General features: G+C 54.8%; 1 protein-coding gene across 1 annotated transcript; it reads right to left on the bottom strand.

Annotated features, from left to right (window-relative positions):
* Positions 1-7,699: 7,699 nt before the first annotated feature.
* Positions 7,700-11,350, bottom strand: Adra2b (adrenoceptor alpha 2B). Its single transcript, XM_005364434.2, has one exon. The coding sequence runs from the start codon at positions 10,999-11,001 to the stop codon at positions 9,655-9,657; it is 1,347 nt and encodes a 448-aa protein (XP_005364491.1). The 5' UTR covers positions 11,002-11,350; the 3' UTR covers positions 7,700-9,654.
* Positions 11,351-12,226: the final 876 nt, after the last annotated feature.

The following is a 12,226-nucleotide window of genomic DNA, read 5'->3' as shown; positions in this document are numbered from 1 at the left end:
AAAAAAAAAAAAAAAAAAAGACAAGACTCTGGTGTACTTGTACCCAGCACGACCACTAGGCATCTTGCATTCCTGGCCCCTTCTCTCAGTGTCAGGGAGCCTGGTGGGCAGCAAAAAGAGGAAAGCATCATGGGCACTATGATGGCAGTCTGCTGGGCACCCACAGGTCAATGCCAACTGCCGCTGACCAGCCTGATCACTCCTCCAGGGTGCTGGGGGCAGAGGCACTGCCACTAATGGGATCAAGTCCGTACAGAGTCAAGTCAAACCTGGGTGCGTGCAGCCTGAGCCAAGCTCCTGAACACCAACTCCCTCTATTCTGGGCATCTCCAGAAGGTGCCAAAGGACCAAAGGTATGGCCTTTGAACCAGATCCCTCTAGACTCCCCTGAAGGATTCGCCTCTCCTGCTATCTAAGTATATGCCCCAGAAGAGCTCCCCAGGGACAGTGTCTGTAGGCAGACTGACAACACCAAAGGTCCCACAAAGTCCAATGACTTGCACTAGACCACAGAACAACAGCCTGAGAGATATCAGGTCAGAGAAGAAGATAAACAAGTTTGCTGGCTGCCTTTGCAGAGACACTCTCCTCCCCTGTCTCCTTTTCCTGTCTGCCTCTGTCCCATTCAATAGCCCCCTCCAATACGTTCCTCCCCACTTCCTGGATACAGGAACCCCTGACATCCCAGCATAATTTTAGTCAGCAGCACTTGGTGCTGAGCTGCCCCTGGGCCTCACCCTGCCCTGTCTCCTGCTCCTAGGAGGGAGCTTATGATGTGAGCAAACCCACACTAAGTCAGAGCCTGGCTAGCATGCCCCCAGCTCCATTACCAAACCCTCCTGCCTCCAACACCATCTTCGAGCCGCTCTCCCTCCCGCCCTAAGCTCACATGGCCCACTGGGCCCTGCATCCTTCCAAATGTGCCCTCTGATCCTTCAGGGCTCCAGAGCATTGGCACCGGTGACAAACCCGTTCCCTTCACTGTTGGGGCACAAGGGGATGTTGGGATGCAAGGCTAGTATCAAGCTGAGTAAACTGGAGCCTTCAGGCTGGAAAGGACCCAGGTGTCTGTGTGGATACAACTCCTGACTATTCAGACAGGCAAGAGGAGGACCGGAAGGGCAGAGGTCTCCAGTGAGCTTCTTCTAGCCCCACGCTGCGTGGTGTGCTGTGGCAGCATGAAGCTGCACTGTGCAGGGTCTTGGGTGCTCACCCTCTGAGAGACCCACTCAGCAAACACGACATCTGCTCTTGCTCAAGTTTATCTCTGGAGACTTGGACTATTCCCCATCCCTGGGAGGAAGTCGCACAAATATGGCTTCCTCCACCTCACCACACTTCCAGGGCTATTTTCACACTCCACGAGATGTCAGGGACGTCCCTCACGCTGTCGCACAGGATCTTGGGTACATGGTAAATAAAATGTACAAATACCTTGGGGGCACACTGATAAGGACACTAGGTTTTGAGGATGAGACTTTCAGGGTTGGCCATAGCTAGGGAGAACCAGGCAGAGAAGGAAAACAGGAGCTAGGATTCCCCTTTTGAAACCCAGGGAGCAACCCTCACCTGGAAGCAGATGGTCAGACTACCAGAGACGGACTCAACATGAGGCGTGGTGCCTGTGCAGCCATCCTTCCTTTGTGTCTAGCTTCCTGAGAGGATGGAATCCCTGAGGATCTCTCTTCCTCTCTCTAGCCCAGGTCTCGGGCTGCACACCCAAGAGCCTCACCCTCATTAGTGCCCACCATGCCACCTGCTCTGTCCTGGAATGCCTGCCACCCTGGGCCTCTGCCTCAGACCTCTCCTCTGCTTCCTCTGCTGGCTTTCTCACCATCTTGGCGGGGCTCCGGTAGACCCTTGCTGCTGCAGCAATATAGGGATCCTGAAAGCTCTCGGGCCAACCCTCTTCACTGCTCCAAATGGCTTGTTCACACCACAATGAACAACCCTTTCCCCAATTCCCGTGGGATGAGGCTGGGATTCCCCACAGAACTCAGGAACAAACCAGTTTTATCTTTCACTCCAACCATCACTTGCAAGAGGACTGCCTAGGTCTTCGTGCAATATTGACTGTGTTCACAGAAGGAGTTCTGGGATCTATTAGTGATGTCTGTCATGGGCCTGGCATAGAATAGGGTGTAGAGATGCTGACATAGCACATTAGAATTTCCCTGAGAACCTTCAGGGAGGCTTTGGAGCCATGGAATCAAGGATTAGAGAAGACAGATGGAACAGATGGCATATTCAGGAAGGGTCATCTCCTAGGACAGGACACAGAACCCATCCTCCTTCCATTGGGTTACTGAGCAAAAGATTTTGTCAACTCAACTTGGATCTGGGGTTCCAGAGTAACATGGTGATTCTGCCCTTTGTACCTTCATGCACTATAAGTACAGCCTATAGGTCTTTGCTATATAAATCTTAGCTTCCCTCGCCAACCTGAAGGTATCCAGGGTTATCCCATTTTAAAAGAGGGAACTGAGACTCAGAGAGGTTTAGTAATTTGCCTGAGGCTGCACAGATAGTAAGAGCCAAATTGGTGTTCAAAGCCTGGTTTTCTGTCCATGTTGCCATCAGAGTAACCTCAACCACACCACCTCTCTTCCAGTCTCATTAGGTCCAGCTGGTCTCTGCGGCCAGTCCTTGCCCTAGTCCTTCTCAAACTCTACGAATACAGTCCTTCTGCCTCCAGCTCAGCCACAACCAGATGAAGCACACAGCAGAATCTCTAGAGGAAAACTGTAGGAAACCCAAACCAAACAGAAAACAACATACAAACTCTACATCCAAGACTCGTCCCCAGAGTCCAGAGTCCCGAGCATAGGATGACTGCGCCAAGATGGCTCCAGTTTGCTGGAATGTTTCCAGGTCCCCTAACTCCTCACTGTATGCCTGCCCTGTGTCTATCTGCCCTGGAGCTGAGAGGAGGGAGCTAAGCCCTGTGGCTAGGTTACCCACATGGCCTTGTTCTGTGGGCTCCTCTGTTGCCAAGGCTGGGGTGAACCCAGCCTATGCTCACCTGGTCATTCTAAGACGTGACCAGGAGTGCAGTTCTATCTTAAGTTTCCATCCTACAAGGCCTCAATTCTCTTCTTGTCTGCCCCTTCCCTTACCCACCTTGGTCTTGCTTTAGACAGAGTGTCAAGTCCAGACAGGTGGCCAGGCCCCCGTACCCAATTCTCCCCTCTCTCCCTTCCCTGTGGCTCCCGGGGCAGCCCCAGGATGTTATCTGAAGTATGTTCCAGTCTTTGGTCTTTTGTCAATCAAGAGAGAAGCCCAGAGAGGTGAAGAAATCTACCCCAAGTCACCCAGCCACTTGGAGTCCTGCTTCTGGGCTTCGCTTCTAAGACAGCTAAGGAGCCTTTCTGAAGCTGGTAGGCCCGCACCCCAAGGCCAGCAGAGGAAGAAGGGATCCAGCTGGAACAGGTATGTCAAAGGCGACAAAGAACAACTCTAGGAGGGACCCAGCAAAGTCTGCATCCTATGACCATGTTGGGCCATCCCCCTCCACCCCTCTCCTTCCCCCTTCCGCTCCCTCTGCCCCCTCTACTCCCCTACACCCTCTACCTCCCCACCCCTGTGCTGGGAGGAAGGCTGAGTTTAACCCTTGCCTCCCCTCCCCCCAACTGTCCAGGGAATCCAAGCTGCAGGCCCAGCCAGCCTCTCACGCTCCCTCCCTCACAGCTGCAGCTGGGATGGGCTGGGAAAGAGACATAGGGACACCTGGGTCCCCTTAGTCACAGCTCAGCCCTTTTCCCTCTTGAAGTGGCTTCAGGTCCCCTTGGGAGCTGGAGGGGGAGTGTCATTCCATGAAACCCTGCTGCTTTGAGATTGAAGAGACCCACCCCTTATCACCGAAGGGGGTCTGCCTCCTTATCAGGGAAACCCAAGAACCCCCTAGCACCAAGACCTGGCCCCAGACCTTCCCCGCCTGTTTGTCCTGCTTTGGAGCCCAGAGCCCCAGAGGGAGGCAGAAAGGACAGAAATAGCCCCAACTTCCCAGGGAGAGTAGCACTCTTTTGGTCTCTATACTGTTCCGGTTCTCTCACAACTACCACGGATCCATGGAGCCTGCAGGGCCCCTGAAGAACCAGAACTATCCCTCTGGGTAAGGAAGAAGTCAGAGAGTCCAGAGGAGGCAGGAAGGCTGAGTGGAGGGTGCAATCCTCAAAGACAGAAGGGTCAGGACAAGAAGGAAGAGAAGGGAGGGGGATGGGGACAGAGAAGCTAGAATCCAAGGGCCAGAGGGAAGACAGTGATGGGTCTCTCCCCTGGAAATCACTGCTAATCGATAGGTGGCCACAAGGCCAAGCCAAGGGCAGAAGCCTTTGGCCCAGAGCCTGGGCAGGGTGTGAGAGGATCAGAGCCCACAAGCTGGGGAGGGTGTGTGCTGACACCCAGCCGGCTCCTTCTAGTGCTGGCCTCTTGACAGCATCCTTCCCCAGACGGATGGAAGAAGGACGGATGCAGAGCACAAAGAATCCCAGAAGCTAATTTTAGCCTAGTGCGCCCCACCTCCCCTACTGACAGTGAGCAGAGGCTGGAGGGTGGGGGTTCGCACCCCTGCCTGGGCTCCCGCTTTAATGGAAGTGCCACAGGCAGGGTCTACCCCCCAAACCACAACCATGGATGTCAGACTGACCTTACAGCCCACCCAAGGACAGGCTCTGGGGGCTGCTGAGGACGGTGAGGCTGGGGTCATAGGTTGTGTGAGTCCCTGTCTCGACTCTGGTTGACATCAGCAAGTCCTTCTTCTACCTTAGTCAGCTCACCCACGACACAGGGATAATAATAACACCATCTCAGGCAAAGTGTGTTATGTCCCGGACCCCAACAGCTCAGAGCTGTCTTCATTTCTGTCACTACTGCATACTTCAGAGGACGGCAAACAGATCTGTGGCTCAAGACTTGGCGCTCAGTATTTTTTTGATGGGGCACAAAAGCGAGGCAAACAGCTCGATCCTGCCAGAATCCAAGCCCTGAGAACAAATGATTAACACAACTGATTAATTTGAGGCATCACTATGACTGGCCTTCTAGGGAGTTTGGAGGAGGAGAGCAGAGAGGAAGCCATGGGCTGGAGAACTGGGGGACCAGAGGAGCAATCCTCCATGGGCAGGCAAAGACATGGAGGCTCAGAGAAGGATGACGCCTCTCTCAAAGAAGCCCAGCACTATGGCAGAGGTGGAAATCAAATCCTGGAAACACAAGCCCTACACCAGCCCTGCCTCCCACAGTGACCAGGTCCTGTGACCAGATTTCCTGGCCTCACTAGGGAAGCCAAAGGTTGTCCCATACCAGCTCTAGCTGGGCAGAGACTCCTCCCAGTCAGCAGCTGCCCCACTTACAGGCTGGGCTGGTCCTCAGGTGATTCTCCGTGTACACACACACACACACACAAACACATACACACACACATGCCTAATGGAGACCATACAGGGCTTGGGGAGGGGCTTGGGCCTGATTACCCACAAGACCTCCCTTGTTTCCAGTGCCTTCTGTCCTGAGCAGGTAGTTGAGGGTGCTCTAGATAGGAATTCTCAAGAGCATGGACTGACTCTAAAGCCCTCCCGGGGGGTTCCTGTGTGCTGGAAATACATTCAGGGGCAGCTGAAAGGGAGCCTGTTCCTTTAATTGTCTTCTAGGGTGGAGCCACCCTGATATAGAAAGGGTTCTTCTGAAGGTCCCTGTTCCTTGCTTACCTCTACCAGACAAACTACAGAGGCCCTTGCTGGCACTTGGAACATCACCCACGCCTCCACCTCATTTACAAGAGTTTCTCTCCCATGTCTGCACCTCGTTCCCATCCTAGTAGCCCTCAGATGGGCTCAGAGAGCTCAGGAATGGGGTATAAAGGAAAGGGGAAAGAGATGAACAGCCAGGGCTGGAACTGACTCCACCCCAACCCCCCTCTTAGCTGTGTGGGCCTGGTGAGTCCTGAGAACTAAGGTAACAAAATGAGGTGGGCCTGGCTCAGACAGCAGGTTGCCAACAGACCTTTCCTGAACATGGGTCTAAGACTCCTTGACTCTTCAAGTGTAGCAATTCCTTCACTAAGAAGTGGCAATCACTGGGCTGGCCCAGTGATTGAGAGCACTTATTCTTGCAGAGAACCCAGGTTTGATTCCTTGCATCCACATAGCAACTAAAAATAAAATGAAATAAATCTGTAACTTCAGTTCCAGAGTGACAATGTTCCATGGGCATCAGGCATGTATGCAGTGCACAGACACGCATGCAGGCAAGACACCCATATACTTCTGTTTTTAAAGGAATTTTGGTATTCTGGGCAACCTGGATTCTGGATCCAGCTCTTGCCACCATATGTGTCTATGTGATGCCACCTGAGGCAAGTGGTCTTCCTCTCTGGGCCCTCAGGACTAAAACAGAGCAGTTAGCCAGTGGTCAGAAGTGGAAAGCCTGAGGTATTTGGTGTCAGTGGCAGACATGAACAATCGATCCTAGCACTGCCGCCTACTGAATCCAACTAGCTCCCAGCCTCAGAATCTCCACACAGCTAACACAAGAAAACTGTCATAAGAGAGAGTAAATTCTTCAGCCTGGATGTCATAGCTGTCTGGTTCCAGGTTTTAGCTGGGTGATCTTGGGTCTCAGTTTCCTCTTTTGTAAAATGACCACACATAGCAAGAGCATGTGGGTTAAATGAGACAATAGAATTTAAATCAGCTTCCAGTAGAACTGTTGAGCTCTCTGCAGGAGGTACCTGTATGAGGTCCTGGATTCATTGGTGCTGGTTGCCTGCTGGGGAGGAGCTGAGAGCAGGGTGAGATAGCAGCAAGTCCCATGTCCCCTGATGGCTCTGGGCACACTGGCGTTTCTGGTGATTGTCCCAAAGAAAGTCATGAAGATGGTGAAAGTGTAGATTCTGAGGCAATGTGGGAGTGGAGAATCCCTGGACCCTAGAGCAAGGCTCCTCCCTCTGTCCTCCCCAACCTAGGATCTGCCAGGAGCCTTCCTCCTGCCCGTGACCTCCAGCCCCCAGCCTGCCGCCTCTTCCCTTGCTCACAGAACCTGGTAGAGCCAACCTGGAGCCCCACAGGCTGCCTCTTCTGCCCTCTCTGAAGCACTAAGCACAGCCAGTTCCTTTTCTCACTCACAGGACATCATGGGGCTTTGTGCACTTCACAGGCCTCCCGGCTTGGAGAGCAGAGCATTCCTTCGGAACAGAGCTGAAGCAAAGCCATTTCCTTCCGCTCACCTGGCCCTAGCCAAACGGCTGCTGTGTATATCCGCTTCTACGGTGGCCTGCTTGCCTCTGCCTCTGCTTGCAGCAGCACCTTGCTGCTCATGACCACACAGCAGAGGAGCTCAGAGCTGCCTCCCAGATGCCATCAACTCTGTATGCGGCCTTCCCCTGCTTCAGACATCTTCCTATCTTGTCTCTTGGTGCATTCCTGCTTCAAGACCCAACCCAGCCCAACTGCCCCCTCCTCAGGGGAGCTGCTCTTCTCCCCCTTGAAGGTCAGTCCGGCAGGTCAGTCTGTCTCATTGGCTGCTGCTGAGAAAGAACGCTATGAGGATGGAGAAGGCAGCCAGGTGGGGCAGAGAGGAGAGCCAGCCCTGGGAGGGAGCCTGGGCTCGTCAGGCTGACACTCAAGGGAGGTCCCAGCAGCCCTTAGACACAGAACTCCGCTTGCTTATTACAAAATAGCCTTTATTGATAAAATAGCTCAGAGTCTTAGAAATACCTGCATGTCAAAACAGGGGGGACTTGGGTCCCACAGCATACACAGACTAGATCAGCCAGCAGATGGTTACAAGTCAGCCCCTCAGCTACACCCCATATCAATGTCCTGGCCTCACAACTGGACAGTCATTCTCTCTAGTAGGGATTCTATTTGGTACCCACCATTGTCTCTACCAGAGAAAACTCCTTGAGTACCTTCCAAATCAGAGACATCCATCTTGGGCTAATGGGCTGTGTGGCTCAAGCCACCCCTCCCTGAGGCTAAGAGTTCTACTGCCCAAAGCAGAAGCCAGGCTGCCCACGGAGGCAGAGCAGCCCCTTCCCTTGTAGATAGATGCCCAGTCACTCTGAAAAGACAGTCAGGAGGTAGTGGCACCCCAGTGCTTGCCCATTTCACTGTGAGGGTTCTAAACAGCCAGCAAGGCATCTTTCTGGGTTGGGGTGGAATTAGTTAGGCCTCCAAAGGCTCCACACAGGGTGGGCACACAGAGTCGTCTGGACCCTGGAGCAGGTGGCTCTTCCAGAGTCAGCAGGGCTCTTGGCTGCCTGCTCTGGCCCCAGCACCCCACCTGAGGATCTCTCCTCAGACTGTTTCCTTGATGTGAATATTTTTAGCTTAGGGAAACGATTTGCCAGATGGATGACAAAGGACTTATCCCCTAATGGGGTTGGGGCCAAGCCACTGTAGGCTCTGTTGGTGTTACAGGTAACAGATGGAGAAGCTGTCACCGGCATAATAACTCAAACCTTTTCGGGTACAAGAATGCGTTCTCAAAGAAATTCTGGAATCTGAAAGTGACTCGGGCACCTCAACCCACTTCCAGTTTGGGGCAGGAATGCACACACCCCGAGTGCAGAACAAAGGTCTACAGGAAGGCTCCTGGCGGTAAACACATAGAAGGGGATTTTTATATCACCGGATAATCACATTCGCTGGCTCTCTAGCTCTTTCCCCCATGGAGCTCAAAGCTCTCTGCAAAACCTTTCATCTCCCTGCTGCAAGTAGGCGGCAAGCAATTGTCGCCCTGCTCTTTGCAAGGGTGAATGCCAGCGATCGGAGCTCCTATTGAGGCCAGGCCAGGCTCCCAGACCTCCCCAATGAGACAGCCTCATGCCCACTTGCCTCTCAGAGGGATGCTGGGTGAGAAAGCCAATCCAAGGTTTTAGCCTTAAAGGAGCCACAAATCTAAAAGAACAATACTAGCCCATAGCCCCTATCCCAGTAGCCAATGGGAATCCCAGGTGCTCTGTGTAAGTGGATCACCTTCATGTCGGCCCCTTTCTCAGCAGCAAGTCCTCCTGGGAAATGTAGAAGACTGGCTTCCTGCTCTTTGAGAGGCATGGGGAAGAATCAAGGCTGGGGATGTAACTCAATTGGTTGACGGCTTGCCTAGCATGCTCAAAGCCCTGAATTAATTCCCCCAGCATCTCATAAACCAGACACCTGTAATCCTAGCACGAGGAAGGAGAGGGCAGGAGGATGGAATTTCAAGATCCTCCTCAGGCTACATTGCAAGTCAGGATGACCTGGGCTACATTCAAGACCCCCCTCTCAAAATAAAACAAAACACCACAAGTGAGTGGCCTGCCAAGGCACAGGGGTCTCCAGGAAAGGGAAGCCTGACCTGTTTGTTGGCTTACAGGTAGCTGGGGGCGGGGGTGGGGAGAGGTACTCCAATCCAGTCTGGCCTTGGCTACATTCCGGAAGATCCAAGCTACCCTTGCTCAGGGAAATAGAGAAGAGCTACCCCACAGTACAGTCAACAAGGGAAGGTTTCAAATGGGCCCCTGGGAACGGCACTTTTGTCCTTTCCCCTTTAGGGGGGTGGGGGTCTGAGGATGAGGTCTGCAGGTGGGCCCCAGGGAAATGGCCACATAGGTGGGGCGGACAACCATCAGGTGGTCCTGGCACCAACCCGGGCAGAGGCAGCGAGCTGGCAGGCTCACCAGGCAGTCTGGGTCCACTGCCGGCAAAGGATCCTTCGAAAGGCACGTCGGAAGTCCTGGTTGAAGATGGTGTAGATAACAGGGTTCAGGGAGCTGTTGCAGTAGCCGATCCAGAAGAAGAACTGGAAGAGTCCATGCGGTACCTTGCAGCGCTGTGGGCAGATGGCCCCCAGGCTGTAGCTGAAGAAGAAGGGAAACCAGCAGACAACAAAAACGCCAATGACCACTGCCAGCACAAAGGTGAACCTCTTCTCCCGGCTCAGCTGTGCCCGGCGTCGCCACCACTGCCCACTGGCAGCACCCACAGTCCTGCCCAGAAGCACCTGGCCACGGAGTGTGGCCAACACCCGGGAAGCCTGAGGCTGCTGCAAGGGTGGGCTGCATACCGAGGCAGGAGATGCTGGCAGTGTTTGGGGTTCGCACTCTTCCACCTCCTCTTCATCCTCCTCTTCAGCTGCCTCCTCTGCCGTTGCCCCACCAATGCCCTCCTTCTGGCCCTGGCCTGATCTGGGAAGGGCAGACCAGCTGGGTGGCAAAGACCTGGACTCAGGATCTTCAGGGGTCTCCCCCTCCTCCTCCCTTGGAGGTTTGGGGTGTCCATTGGCCTCACCCACAGAAGACAGAGGAGAGGCCAGGGTTGGCACCTTAGCTGAGGTTGGAGCTCCCCCAGCGACAGGATGGGGCTGTTTGGACTCCCCCTCCCCAGAGCCCCTCTTGGCCCTGAGACCTCGGCAGTGGCTGCGTTTGGCAATTACATAGATTCGCAGGTAGACGAGGATCATGATGAGGCAGGGAGCAAAGAACGATCCGATGCTGGAAGCCAAGATGTACCAGGCCTCTTGGTTGAGCTCACACTGGGGGAGTCCGTGAGGCTCCGGGCGCTGATCGCCCTTGTAGATGAGGGGCGGCAGAGAAATGACGGCTGCAATGAGCCACACCGTGAGGATGATGCATTTGATGCGGCGCGGGGTGCGCTTGGAGTTATACTCCAGTGCTCGGCTCACTGCCCAGTATCGGTCCAAACTGATGGCACACAGGTGCACGATGGAGGAGGTACAGAAGAGCACATCCAGCGCCAGGTAGACCTCGCACCATGTGCGCCAGAAGTACCAGTAGCCTAGCAGCTCGTTGGCCAGAGAGAAAGGGATGATAAGGGTGGCCACTAGGATGTCCGCGGCTGCCAGTGACACCAGAAACAGGTTTTGTGGTGCACGGAGTGAGCGGCTGGTCAACACAGCCAGAATGACCAGTGCGTTGCCGAAAATGGTAAACAGGATGAGGAAGGTGATGGCTGACGCGATGGCGGCGGTGGCTTGCACCGAGTAGGGCTCTTGGTGGTCCATGGCGAGGCCGGACACGTCCAGAGGGATCGCTGCTGGCCAAACCCACGGTCCGCAGGAGACAGCGCCACTCTGGCTCCGCTACAGGAGGGGGTTGTCCCCCCGGCAGTGCGGATGGCTCTGGAGCCCCATAACCTGACTGAGAGGGGCCTAGGAGGTCCGGGGACATCCAGGACCAGCCATCGATCTCCTACATCTTCTTCCACCGATGCCCGGCGTCCCTGCAATCCGCCCCAGAGAAGTTTTCCAAGTTGTCCCACTACTGTCCCGGGACCGGAGGAAAGTCGCGCCTTCGCGCGGTACAACTGCAGGACGCACAGAGCCGACTATGGAAGCGCAGCCGGTGCTCTGAAAAGGCGCTCTGTCTCCCGGTGCCGCGCCTGCAGTCAGCCCGCCGCGCAGGGGCGTGGGGAGGAGAGCCAGCGCGGCGGGGAGGAGGGAGGAGACTGGGGGCGGGAGCTGGAGGAGGGAAGAAGGCGGGGCGGGAGATCCGACCGAGGGTGGTTGGAAGGTGCGCTTTGTGGAGAAGTGGCCCTGCGACACTCACCCTTTACTCACCCGGTCCCCAACTCCTGTCTCCTCCCCGCCGCCGCAGGCCAAGTCCGGAAGCCAGGTGTTTGGGGTCTTGGAGGTTCTGGGAAGGATACTTATAGAAGAGGATCGGTGCATGCTGGGAGCTGAGACCTTGGTCAGTCCCAAGAGTCCATTTGCCTTCTGTCTGCGTGTCTGGTACAGAGCACCCAGATCGGTGGTGGTAGGCGAGAGCGCTCATGTCGCCTGCAGCAGCTCAACAGCTCAGAGAAGCGTGCAAGGGAGTGTTGGTGTACTCAGGCATAATAAGCCACATCTCCATTTAGCAACTGAGCCACATCCCAGCAACTGAGAACCTTGGGAGCCGGACCGGAGCGAGGAGAGAGTTCCGAACCCCCTTTTCCAGTGCTTCCCCACTCAGACGCCACTGGGTCGGACTGGCGAGGTGCAAGGAGTGCTTCTCTGTGTTGCGAGCGCCCTCTGCTGCTGTCTGAGTGCAGAGACTAGGGACAGGCGTCCTCGCAGGTCCCAGAGACACTAAAAAAGCTAACTCCTTGTCGGAAGTGATGGGTGGACTGCAACCGCCATTACTGCCTCAGCTTCTCAGTGATTAAGAGCATTGCCTGCTCTTCCAAAGGTCCTGAGTTCAATTCCCGGCAACCACATGGTGGCTCACAACCATCTGTAAAGAGGTCTG

Source organism: Microtus ochrogaster, assembly GCF_000317375.1.
Source record: "Microtus ochrogaster isolate Prairie Vole_2 chromosome 14 unlocalized genomic scaffold, MicOch1.0 chr14_random_1, whole genome shotgun sequence".
NCBI classification, from domain to species: Eukaryota; Metazoa; Chordata; class Mammalia; order Rodentia; family Cricetidae; genus Microtus; species Microtus ochrogaster.
The sequence above is the reverse complement of the archived record's forward strand: the minus strand, read 5'-3'. Positions and strand labels throughout refer to the sequence as shown.